General features: G+C 38.6%; 2 protein-coding genes across 2 annotated transcripts; one reads left to right on the plus strand and one right to left on the minus strand.

Annotated features, from left to right (window-relative positions):
* The first annotated feature begins 1,655 nt into the window (after positions 1–1,655).
* On the plus strand, positions 1,656–7,939 carry LOC113779581 (aspartate aminotransferase, chloroplastic). The gene is made up of 13 exons (XM_027325200.1): positions 1,656–1,930; positions 2,235–2,331; positions 2,470–2,541; positions 3,327–3,521; positions 3,562–3,564; positions 3,717–3,752; positions 3,839–3,936; positions 4,047–4,147; positions 4,221–4,330; positions 5,114–5,257; positions 6,112–6,278; positions 6,857–7,121; positions 7,372–7,939. The coding sequence occupies exons 2-13, from the start codon at positions 2,263–2,265 to the stop codon at positions 7,501–7,503; spliced, it is 1,392 nt and encodes a 463-aa protein (XP_027181001.1). The 5' UTR covers positions 1,656–1,930; positions 2,235–2,262; the 3' UTR covers positions 7,504–7,939.
* A 556-nt stretch (positions 7,940–8,495) lies between these two features.
* LOC113779168 (probable receptor-like protein kinase At1g80640) lies at positions 8,496–11,889 on the minus strand. The gene is made up of 9 exons (XM_027324657.1): positions 11,471–11,889; positions 11,088–11,338; positions 10,860–10,992; positions 10,706–10,769; positions 10,521–10,617; positions 10,273–10,375; positions 9,531–9,649; positions 9,357–9,446; positions 8,496–9,024 (listed from the first exon to the last, which is right to left on the minus strand). Exons 1-9 carry the CDS (start codon positions 11,610–11,612, stop codon positions 8,860–8,862), a joined length of 1,164 nt encoding a protein of 387 aa, XP_027180458.1. The 5' UTR covers positions 11,613–11,889; the 3' UTR covers positions 8,496–8,859.
* Positions 11,890–13,304: the final 1,415 nt, after the last annotated feature.

A 13,304-nucleotide genomic window follows, 5' to 3' on the forward strand; every position in this document is an offset into this window, starting at 1 on the left:
CAGTAATTGTCAAATAAATTAATGATTATCCTAACAACATAATTCAATATAAGGTTGAATATTCAAAATCCAATATTATTTATTTTGTGGAAATTATTTCAGTTTTTAGTGAAAATAAAAGACAAAATTCGCATAATACAAAAAAAGAAAAGAAAAAAGTTGAACCTATTTTTGCAGAAAGCATATTAATTACATGCAGTGGTCTCTCATCTCATGCATCCAAACAGGAGATGGGCGAGGTGACAATATCCCGACGTGGGGTGATGAAATTGAAAGGCTCCTCCCCTCACCCCTCCCTACCTGCAGTTACTTGACGACGCGGTTCAGGAGTCCCTGTCAGAGCGATCCCTACGCTTTGCTCTCTGCATGTGCACTTTGTTGTTTTCTTTTGAATATATGTATGCGTGTATATAATATATCGTTTACAGGAGGGTTACATACGTAACTTTGAAACTTATGCTGCTGTAGCTCTGCAAATTTTTCTATTGGACTAACATGTTTCTTAACAGAGATTGAACTGGCCTAACGCGGTTCCAGTTAGAAATAAGAAAGCTAGAGATGTAGAGGTGTTGATGTGATAAGCAGTAGATTAGGCCCTCCTTTTTCCTTAATTCTCCCGCAGTCCATGGGATTTGTCGCCACTGATCCTGTTCAACTTTTTTATTTTCTGTATCTATAATTTTGGAGGTGGAGGGAGATGACCAGAATCACGTACGATACCGATATTCAAGCTCGTCATTAGCTGTATATAACACGAAAGTGATGTATCAGATTTGCATGTGCATCCTTCTCATTTTCTTCTTGCCCTTATTGTGGAAGTGGAAATCATTCCCTACAGCACAGAGGGAATCATTCCCTAAGGAATTGTAGCGGCCCTCCTCAAGAGCCATTTTCCTCTATGCGGACCCAAACAAACAAGTAAATAAACACGTAATGTGCGTGTTTTTAAATCGCACTTTGGAAACATGTTTTTAACTCATCTGCAATTGCATATATATAATACATCGCATTCAACATCAAAAAGTGCTACAGTGGGAATGGATTTCCAACTTTGCAGAATGGCCCACATCAGCAGAAGGGGAAAACGTCAAAGGATTGAAACAGAAAGTGCAAATTCTGGGCATAATAATTCAAACCACTTAACAACGAAAAAGGTGTTGTTGGGCCGTCTTGTTACAATGGACAGAGGTCATCTTCTTCGGTCCATCTGATGTAGAGTAGCAGTAAAATATAGAATTTGGCCCACCTAGACATTCATGACCTGGAAGCCCACCTAGAAATTTCGTAGTAGCGTTAGAAAACACACAGTTGGAATAGATATATCCGGGAGGAGTAGTGGTTGTCCGATCCACATGGCGGTCCAATAGAGCACATGAATGGGCAGAATCAGAATGCATGGCCCACCTATAGCTCAATCTATTCTAACTCACAAGAAGCCCAAGGGAGTTAGCGGAATTGGAGTAGTCCAATCTCCAATGGCCCCGCATAGCCAACCAGTGCAGTCAACGTACCACTAACTGATAGGCTGAATAGTACAAGCAGAAGCAGCAGCTGGTTGATGTGGTAAATCAGAAAATTGGCATTATTTATCAGCATCATAAAATAATACTACTGCTACGTACTTAATAGTAATAACAAACTATTTAGAGCCCCCACCCCAGAAAACAAAAAAGAAATAAAACTGGTGAAGAAATCAAAAAGATGATGATTGATTAACAGCGGTACAGGTGGCCGGCGCCTCATCCCTGGTTTTCATCGTCGCCTCGCCTCCCTCCCAGCTGTTTACTACCTTGATCAGCAAGCAGTGCAGCAGCTCTGCAAGAAAGAAAAAGGGTTCTTTTTTTTTTATCCTACGAACAGAAACAGGTCTCCGCCTCATTCCTTAAACTCCATTCATAACTGCTGTGCAGTCAGCAGTGCTGCTTCCTCAGTCAGTTTTATTAGTAATCTTTATAATACGCTAATAAATAGAGAGTATATTGGACTGCTACGTTAATCTCGCTATTTGTGCACTTACTTGCCGGTTTGGTTCTGTGTTTTTAGATATAACATAACACAAACTAACTGTCTCCTTGAGATTTAAAAAGATTTTTAATAGTGACGCCTCCACTCTGTATAATCAAATCCGTAAAATTTTGAGCTTCCACATTCTCCAATCTATTCCCTCCTCTGTCTCTCTACTTTTTGTTGCTTGTATCGGTGAATTAATATTAATAGTTGGTGTGGGGGATCAGTGATCTAGGATTGGAGGATCATCATCAGATGGCGTCAGGAATGCTGTCTCTTACTTGTCCTTCTTCATCTTCCTTATCTTTGCCCCATCACTTTAAGGTAACTCAATTATCCTCCCGTCCTTTTCATTTGAATATCAGCATTTCTTTTTTGTTCGTGGTTGTAATCTTTTGAAAATTAGAATGAGGATGCATATGATGGTGCTTGTTTGTCTTTGCCCCCGTTAATCTTAAGCAGGGTGGTGCTGCTGGTAAGCCTAAGCTATTGAATCAAGCTTCTTTCTTTGGCAAGCGTTTCGTCAATGCTAAGGTATTGCTTATATATTTTTCCTCCTCTTCTAAAATTGCAGTATTATTGTCCCGCTTCTTATATCAATCTATCCCATTTCTTCTCGATTTCATTGGGGGCATTCAGTTGTTTCCTTTTCTGGTTCAAAGTTTCCAGCTTTTCTATTACTGCTACTAATGTTTGCTCTCCAATTAACGCATTCCTCCCAATACTCCACTAATGTTCATAAAAAACGTCTTTACTTTCTGCTTCAACTGGGTTTCCCTTGCTGCTGGGCTAATTTATGACTAAATGAGCATGATGTTGACCTGCGGCTTAATTTCACTCCCTAAAGGCCACCAGCCTTGCTCTTACTCAGTTCTTTTTTAGCAATTCACTCATTTGGGATGTCAATGCATTAAACTGAGGCTTTGAAGTCTTTACTACCAAGTTGAGGCATGCATATCAAACTTCTTCACATTTAAATTAACTATTGCACATTGTTACAAACCCACACCAATTTATAAATATTTCTACAGTTTCTCAATAAATTAGTGCCTCACATTCGTCATCTGTTCACATTCGTCATGTTATCGTTTACTTGGTCAGCTGATGTTATGGCCTTCTAAACTACACCACAGCTAGCTAACCAATTTATTCCGCCTCCCACTCCCCCCTTTCTGTGATAACATCCATTCATGGTTTTCCTGTTTAAAATAAATCCTGCTAGCCCATTGTACGATCAGAAGTGGTGGACAAACAGTGAAACCTATGGGATTTGATGTTTTGGGCCTTTGATCTTATTTGTGTTTTAATTTTTCTTGCAGTCTTTCACTCGGACAAGCATGGCGGTTGCTCTCAATGTCTCTCGATTTGAGAGCATAACCATGGCTCCTCCTGACCCTATCCTTGGTGTATCTGAAGCATTTAGAGCAGACACAAATGAAATGAAGCTGAACCTTGGTGTAGGAGCCTATCGTACAGAAGATCTTCAACCTTATGTGCTTAATGTTGTGAAGAAGGTGATTTCCTTCTTTCTTTTTGTAGACCAAATGGCACTAGGCTGTACCTTCCCCCCCCCCCCTCTTTTGTTCTCACTTGCTTTCCCTCTATTGCAAAATGACGTATTCTTCCATCTTCATTTCACCATGGCCTATCTGACATTGTTCTTTTGACATTACACCGGTTAATCAGTATTGAAACTTGCATGCAGGCAGAAAAAACTGCTGCTAGAGAGGGGAGAAAACAAAGAGGTAACTAATAAAATGAACCAAATATCTGAACTAACACCATCTTATTTTTATGATTTTCTTACCAACTTTTTAACAAAAATTTGTAGTATCTTCCAATCGAAGGTTTGGCTTCATTTAACAAGGTTACAGCTGAGCTGCTGCTTGGAGCCGATAACCCACTGATTCTGCAGCAGAGAGTACATTCATTTTCCTTTTATCTGCTTCTTACCAAAATGGTTTGTCAAAACATCTTTCTGTCCAATGCTCATATGTCACTGTTGGTTCCCTTTTTTTGGAGTATTCCAGGTTGCTTACTGTTCAAGGTCTTTCAGGGACGGGCTCACTTCGACTTGCTGCTGCTCTTATAGAACGATATTTTCCTGGTGCAAAAGTTCTGATATCATCACCATCCTGGGGTGTTTTCTAATTTCCCTGAGCTTTTCTAGAACTTCTCTTAGTACATGGAGTGTAAATCAAATGTCTCCACAGGAAATCACAAGAATATCTTCAATGATGCTAGAGTACCTTGGTCAGAATATCGGTATTATGACCCCAGTACTGTTGGCTTGGATTTTGATGGGATGATAGCTGACATAAAGGTTTGTGTAACCCATACACCTAGCTGCCAATAAAACAATTTTCCAAGCCCAATGCTTTCAACGAGTACACCTCTTATTCGAGAAGGAATGCTTATATTCATCATATAGTTTCTCTGAGACTGTGATAGCCCATTAAACTTGTAGTAGGTTGTACAAAACCTTTTTTGCTGCTCATTATATCAGAGCTTTGCAAAGCATTGTCATTTATGACTATCTTGGCAATGCCTGCTTGAACCTGCTTTTCATTTTTTTTAGGATTGAATGTTCAGCATATATCTCATTGTTTGCCCGTTTGTATCCTTTTTCCTCTTCTTAGGCTTTTAATTTTCAAGAATACTATTGATTGGGTCTGGGCCTGTTCTCATTTGATTTTGATGTTTTCAAAAGTTGATTTTAGAAAAGCTCAAAATCAGAATCCAAAAGGCAGGTCCCTTTTAACTTTGTGATTTGGGATTTTTAAAGTTTTAAAAGTGACAAAAGCTGACTGAAAAAGCAGTTCAGAGGTTGCATTATATCCTTATGATATAGCTGGCAGAACCACAGCACTTACCATAGATAACCCTTAAAAATCTTTTGCTTCCTTCTCCTCATTGATTAGCTGCACTTTTTCCTGAAATACACAAAGGTGCTGATTTCGCCTTCTAGCAACCACCATTTGATTCCTGCTCTCTCATTTTTATTTCTGAGTGATGAAAAGAAAATGCATGTATTGTATTAGGCTTATATCTTTCATTGTCTCGTTTAAAACACTTCAGTCTAAACTATTCGTGTCCTTCTTATCAGGCAGCCCCAGAAGGATCATTTGTGTTGCTTCATGGTTGTGCCCACAATCCAACAGGCATTGATCCAACCCCTGAGCAATGGGAAATCATTGCTGATGTCATTCAGGAGAAAAACCATATTCCCTTTTTCGATGTTGCTTATCAGGTAAATCTTTCTGGTTGCTTGAGATTTTGTGTATTTTACTCTAAGCAAATGTTCAACTTTCATTTTGCTTAGTGTCCGGTGAAAAGTATGCTGAAACATTTGGAGTTTTTTAATTCCAGTGAATAAAATTTATACATCTAGGTTTAATCAAACAAGAGAAAATGTAATGCTGGAAAAGGTAGCACATGAATTAAGCCCTCATTGGATTAGGCTCCATTTGTTCAAATATGAATCAGGCTTAAATTTGAGCTTAAAATTCATTGAGCTCAGGTTTTGGGTTTCAGTAGATACTATATTCTCTTATTTCGTGCTTGACTTAAGCATTTTATATTTCTCCTTGTTTTCTGAACTTTGTACTTTTGAGTTTTTTTCCCTTAAATATTTATTGGCAGACCACTATGGTTTGGTTCATTATGTTACAAGGAATCATCATGATTCGTTAAATGCAATTTGGCATATGGCATGCCTACGTATGCAAAATAAATATCTATTGGATCCTGCCTCATGAGTTATTAACCAATATGTGATGTGCTTGATTTCAGCTACAGAATTGACTAATCCAATTAATTAGGTTTGAATTTGATCAAGCTTCTCTGTAATCCAGTGAGAATTAAATTTAGTCAAACTTAAACTGAACGGTTCAAGTAGAGCTTTATTGATTGCTTTCATTGTGCATATATACTAAATGATTGGATGTATATGATCTTTCATAGATCAGTCTCACAATGAGGGTTAAGAACTCATGAAATCTATAGAATGCATATTAAAGTTTCCGTGGAAATTATTAACAGGATAATATTTCAGATGACAAATTTTCTTTCGGGTTAAATTTCAAAATCTGTGTTTGGCTGCAGGGATTTGCAAGTGGTAGCCTTGATGTAGATGCATCATCTGTGCGACTCTTTGCTGCTCGTGGCTTGGAACTTTTAGTTGCTCAGTCATATAGCAAAAACTTGGGTCTTTATGCTGAAAGGATTGGAGCAATCAATATTGTCTGCTCTTCTGCAGATGCAGCAACAAGGTACGTCAACCAAAATGTCCTTATAGTTTTTCTATTCTGGAATCTGATTAGTTGTTTGCCCTGAAAATTATATTTACTGCACGCATTCAAATTGGGAACTAATGTCTGGTGCATGTATTCTGAGAAGCATTATTATGTTCAAAAGATACTGTAATCAACATAGACACAATTTTAGGAATTCTGGTCCTTCAAGATTTAGTACTGCTTTAGCTCAACTAATGTTACTCTTATCTGAATGAATTGAGCACTGTCCAGGTCTAAATGCATAATAACTACTGGTGTAGTGACTAGTTTTAAGCCGGTAGAAACTATATTGCCATCTTGATTTCCGGCGGAACACTCTTACCCAAGTATAATTTTCCAAGCCTATCCATGCTGTGTACGAGTCCAAACCGTAGTATCTTTATTGATCTGTCCAATTTAGGTTTATGCTTCAAGATAGGTTTCTGAAGCATGGTGGTTGTAAAAAAGCATTTCCCGGGATTTGAGATCAGTGTACTCCAAATAGGTTTTTTACCCATTGAACTGACAGAATTTGCGGAGACAAGTATACTAGTATTAAGTGATTCTGTTTACAGGGTAAAGAGCCAAATAAAAAGGCTGGCACGACCAATGTACTCAAATCCACCCGTTCATGGGGCCAGGATTGTTGCTAATGTTGTGGGCGATCCGGAGCTCTTCAATGAATGGAAAGAGGAGATGGAAGTAATGGCTGGAAGAATTAAGAGCGTGAGACAGAAACTCTATGACAGCCTCTGTGCAAAGGATAAGAGTGGAAAGGACTGGTCATTCATTCTCAGGCAGATTGGCATGTTTTCCTTCACGGGCTTGAATAAAGCACAGGTATTATCCTTTCTGTTACCTTACACTCGGATATGGCTTCTGATAGTTTGTTTTCAGGAATAAGCTTGGAAAAAAAATATTCTTCTTGTTGCAGTGCGTGCAAAAGATTTGATTTTTTTGCATTTTTTCCCAGTTGACTAAGACTCGAAATATTTCGTTTTACTTTTCAAGTCAGTCATCAATCCTATATGCCCAGATACATTTAAATTTCAGGGTATCATACTGATGCTTTTAACGTCCTTCTAAGCAGAGTGACAACATGACCAACAAGTGGCATGTGTACATGACAAAGGATGGAAGAATATCCTTAGCTGGATTATCTTCAGCCAAATGCGAATATCTTGCAGATGCTATCTTTGATTCGTACCACAATGTTAGCTAGAGGAGATTGGGGAGACATTAGGTGGTGGAGTTCTGAAATTTTTGTTTTTACAGTCGTTGAAGTTCTAAACATAAAGACATGATGCAATAATTCATCATAAATTTTTGTCCGGTGGATCCCTTTCTGGACTTCTGGAAGAGTGGTACCATTTTCAGATATATACTTTTGGCAAGCAAATGAGCACAAGAGTGATTCAGTGGAGGCACAAGTAAAAAGCTTTCTTGTTGCAGTGTAAATGTGGGTCTTGTTGTAAAAAGCATTACCCGTGGAAGTGTTTGGTCCAATTTAATAATTGTGCGAACAAGATTCCAGCTGAGGTGGGACTATTAACAAAATATGTCAAACACTTTTTTTTTTTGTTTTTCGCCCAAGTTTTTATTAACATTGTCGTCTATGCTGTTCTTTTAATGATACATAAGTTTCTGCCACAAAGAAATCATTCTGAAGGAGTTTTTTTTTAATTATTTTTTATTTTCTAAAAACCCTTCGGAATGTTAGCCCATTTTGCAGCACTTCAAGTGCCACATCCCAGTTGGCTGTGAACTTTTCCTTTTCCCCTTTTTTCTTGGGTTCTGTAAATGGCATTACTGTGGTTCTCCAAACATCTGTTCAATCAGGAAAGAAAGTGCCTTTACAAATGCATTATTATTGCTCTCGTGCTTTATTACGGTTTTCCTTTATTCCGATGATATAATCCTGCAGACCTTTTTTAGTAAGTGGCTTCTCTGTATCTAAAGAAGCCAAGCCAACATGTTTTCTCAAAAAGCAAAATGAAAATTTTCAATCTCTCATCATGTTCACCTCTCTTTCCTGGCATTCCAAAAGATCGAAACCACTTAAAACAGTCGCCATCTCAGAATGATTGCATCCCTTGAGAATGAAGCTGGACGAGAGAGAGCTAGACAGCAACTGGGGTGACTCCTCAATCAAACAAACAAACCAAAAAAGGCAAAAAGCAAAGAGGATAACGTTGGTGGCTATCATTTATTGAGTTAAGACGAAACATGCTTAATTTGCATTTCATGTTGTGCAAGTAAAATGAATCTTCAAGTGTGTTTCCCAACTTCATTAAGATCATGTTTTTGATTTTTCGCTATTTACATCGATGTATTCCAACTGTCGTGTTAAAGAAGAAACCACATCTAAGCTGCTTCAATCTGCATCAACGATCAGAATATCCGAGTTTTGGGAAGAAACCTTTGACATAGGGAAGGGGAGCACCCTTTTACCTAAAAACTGAACGAATCATCTACCCCAAGGCGTGCATCGTGTTGGCAGACTTTAAGGAGCACCACCAAGATTTACAGTTGCATTGCATCATAATAGAAGACTGACTGCAAAATATGAAATCACTATTCAGGTAGAATCAATCAACAGAGAGGTCACAGAAGCATGTCGTTCAACTCTGAGCGTCCCGCCAAGCTCCATAGGAACAAGGGGAACAAGGGAATGCAACACATCTGTTATCAGTGGTCGATAGCTTGGTTCAGGCTGCACGCATAGCACAGCGACTGCAGCAACCTGGAAGCATGCGGTGCATTCTTTTCAGAACATAAGCACAGAAAGTTTTCCTAATTTCTATTTGTGTGAAACAAACATCAAAGAGTAGTTCTGATATGCGCTGAAGGCAGCCGATGTTAAAGCTTATATACAAGCCTGAGAAAGCCCCCTAGATCAACATGAAATGTGTACAATTTTACTAAAGTAACAATTGTTCTTGGCACACTAGTCAACCTTGGATATGGCTCTCCCAAGTTTTAGGTTATGCTAAAACGTGTCAGGCATATTAAAATGGCAGAACATGCTCTACTTCCACCAGTACCAAAACAGATGCATCCTTTCCTCCAACTTACCTGGAATAAGTGCTTTATATCCATAGCATTTCTAATCACAGGATCCACGATGTTTGGAAGCTTTGATCTATCTGTCAGCTGAGGCATAGCCTACAATAACACAAACCCTTTGTCATTGGTTTTTGTTTTAAGTAACTTCAGGACATCCATGCCAAAAAAGACATGAAAACATACCCATGTGACTATAGATTGGCATTGAGCTGGTGCCAGCTTCTCCACAGGCTTTCTTCTCAGGAGAAGCTCCAAAAGTACCACTCCAAAAGCATAAACATCACTCTTGTCAGTCAATTTACCTGTATAAGACGCAAAACACTCTTCCTGCTAAAAATTATACCGCAAACTGCAAAGTACACCTAACCTAAGAGCCTCACGTTTAGTTTAAGATGAACCATTTGTGAAGAGAGGTGCTCAGGATTAGATAAACATTCCAGTTCACATAAATTGCTTCTTACATTCTCAAAGCAATTTCACAGCAAGGATGACAACTCAACAGAAGAAATCCCATCAGCAAGATTCATTATGTCAGATCATACCCCCTTGATAAACTACTGGTAAATGAAATGCGATTAGCTTCCACCTTATAAGAATGAAGAACATTAACCGAGAGAAAACCTGAAGCAACTACAGGCTGTTCAATTATGAACCAGATGACAGAGAATCAACAAAATTAGGAAGGATGGCTTGTTTATATTGGGAAGCCTAAACCAAGAAAATGAAAAGCACATACACAGCCAATGTACTAGCGTTATAATTTCCTAAAGATAACTACAATGTAAATTGCTAATTCAACCTAAGGTACTTGAAAACTAATTTACTCCCTAATTTGGTTGTTTCCAGAAATCACACTCCCTGATACTTGGGATAAAATCTACACAAGTCTAAGAGGTAAAAATGTAAAAACTTTCCCATGGCATACCATCTAAGAGGTACTCTGGAGCTACATAGCCCAAGGTTCCAGAAAGCTTGATGTTGTTCTTATTTTGAGCCCCATCAAGAATGGCAAGACCAAAATCAGCTAGCTGAATACAAAGACAAAAAAAGAGACAAGCGTTTTGGTGAATCCCTTGCAGTCTGATTGAGGTGTACAGCAGCAATATTAATAATAACAGAGCAAAAATTTTACAGGACACATCAGAGCCTTCTTGAAATCTATATGAGTGTTACCTTAGCATTGAGATTTGAATCCAGAAGGATATTAGATGATTTCAGATCTCTATGGATCACTGCTGGGTGGCAGTGCTCATGCAAATATTCTAATCCTCTGGTCAAAGAGTTAGCAAATAAATTAGTCTCAGTACTGAAGGACTAAAATTGAAAAATGAGTGGTGTGTGCTGCCTAACAGACCCACCTAGCTACATCAAGGGCAATTTTCATCCTAAGATGCCATGTCAATGCTGATCCACCAGAAGGTCCTGGTTGCATTGAAGCCAAAGAGAACAAATTATTAGGCATAGTTGCAGTGCCTTGGATTCATGGACTATCTAAAACGATAAAATTTCTACCATGTAACTGAGCTTCCAGAGATCCATTCTGCATCAACTCGTAAACTAGAAGCCTTGTTTCACCGTGAATGCTATAACCTATCAAAGAAATTATATTTGGATGCTGAATTTGACCCAACAGCTCTACCTCAGTCTGCAAGAGAAAATGATAATTCAACAACTTCAATAAGGGGCTGCGGAGACAATCCGAAAAATAAGGGAGCAGAATAAAGAGAAACAAAGATGCACCTCAAATTCTCTTATGGCATCCTGAGTTCCTCCATCTAACCTCTTCACAGCTGCAAACTGATTATCCTCCAATTGAGCCTTGTACACACATCCAAATCCTCCTTCACCCAAAATGTCACTTTGGCAGAAATTGTTTGTAGCTGTTTCTAGCGCCTTGTAGTCCATTACAGCTACAAACCTTTTTCTGCAGCTAGCTTTCAAGGAATTGTATTTTGCTAAAAAAGAACCAAATGCAAGCCCTTCCAAGCCATCTTCACACGAAGCAAACAAGAAACAGAATCTCAGATAGAAACAGCAAGAAACAAATGAAGCAGCATTCAAAGAATCTCCCAAACCGTTGGCTGGATTAAATCAGGCATTACTAATTGCAAAATTAAGAGTACCTGAGCTATGTAAACTGTCGGTCTGAGATTTGCTAGTATGCTTTTTGTGATAAATCCAAAAGAATAACATCAAGAATAGGATTGCCCCAAGTGCAGTGGAAGCCACAATGAGTGCTATCACCAATTTCCTGTTGGAATCCATCTGGTGGTGCTTTTCGGTACTCGCTTTGACCCCTGATGATTACAATACCAGTTTACAGAAGAAATCCGAGGTAAAGTTGTGAGCTTTGATGGTGGTGGTGGTGGTGGTGGTAAGAGAAATGGCAAAGGAAAAACTGAGAATGAAGCCCAGAAGACATATCTAAAACAAGTGATCTAAGACCATCAATCAGAACCAGCAAAGAAACCAGATCAAATAGAGAGTACGAAAGGAGAGAGAGTTGTTGAGGAGTCGGAGTTAGTAAAAGCCCATGGGTAAGTACAAAGCGCTCGCATATGGGGGTCTAATGTAAGATAATATATATATATATTATCTTTTCTGGGTATCATCGCATTAAATGCCATGAAAATGATGGCTCTGAAGCATTGAATATTTTAAAATTTGAAAAACTAACACTAGTAGTAACTGTTAACCAGGATGGAAGAGTCAGAGAAACCCAGGCAGCAGTAAGTAGTAGTAACAGCCAAAGTGTCAAAATCATGACATTAAATAACAATGAGGAGAAAGCACATCAAACGTGTGCTTTTCTTCGTAGGCAGTTGTGTGACAGTGAAAGACTAAGAAAACTTGGAATTCACAAAAGAATACAGCTCAAGTAGTAGCAGTACCAGGTCCTGGAGAGGAATGTGCCATAGAAGCATTAATTGGGGAAACGAGGGCAGTTTCCGGTGAAGAAAGAGGAGGGGCTGGTCGAGAATCAACAAGAACGATAACAGTAGCAGATAACTGTAGTAATATCCAAAAGGGTCCATAAAAGGAAAAAGGGCGGATCAGAAAAGCAAGAATCTTTTTATGTTCATGGTAGAGCTTTTTCTTTTTTTTCCTCCTTGACTGCTAAAAGGACACGGGGGATTATTGCCTCAAAAAGATACAGAGAGAAGATAACCCCACTCCCCCTACCCCCTACCTTCGGCCTTACTCTTTCCCTCTGAAGAAGGCTGCTACGAAGATTACTGTCTGCAGCAGTCATATGATGTCTTCTTTTGGATCTTCCATTTCTATTTACTGTTTCGGTTTTCCAATGCTTTATTTATTTATTTACTTTTTTTAAAAAAAAAAAAGACACACTTTCAGTAGTGTTAGTATACGGTAATGACTAACCGAGAGGAGAAATGTAAAACCCACGACTGTTGGCACCAATTTTTATTATTTTATTTTCTCAACTAATTAAAAAGATAAAGTTGCTATGCAAAAAAAAAAGGAAAATAAAAGAAAATAACTGTAGGATTGGAATAGACGGTAGGGCCTATAATCCTGTCTAACCGCCATGGTAGTCTAGCATAAAACCCAGCCGATTGGCGAGGTCAAGGTAGCCTGGTATAAAGTCCGGCCGATTGACCCATGTAAGAAATGAGACCAATCGATAGTCATGAAACCTATTGGTCGCCCACCTAGAAGGGGTGAAATCTCTAGGCTGAGTACTCAGTAGCCGGTCATTGCATGTACTTGTTATGAGCTGAACTGAAAGGAGTTTTATGAACGGATATTAAATGATTTATGAACTGCTCTGGAAATGATCTATGAACGGAAATGCGATGTTTATGGGATGATTCATGAATGGATATGAAGAGACTTATGAATTGTTACAAAGTGATTTATGACATTGCGATTTCTCATGTACGGGTATCAATAAAGTGCTTTTAAATTCCTTGTCATCTTTTACTACTGATTATT

Source organism: Coffea eugenioides, chromosome 8, assembly GCF_003713205.1.
Source record: "Coffea eugenioides isolate CCC68of chromosome 8, Ceug_1.0, whole genome shotgun sequence".
Classification (NCBI taxonomy): domain Eukaryota; kingdom Viridiplantae; phylum Streptophyta; class Magnoliopsida; order Gentianales; family Rubiaceae; genus Coffea; species Coffea eugenioides.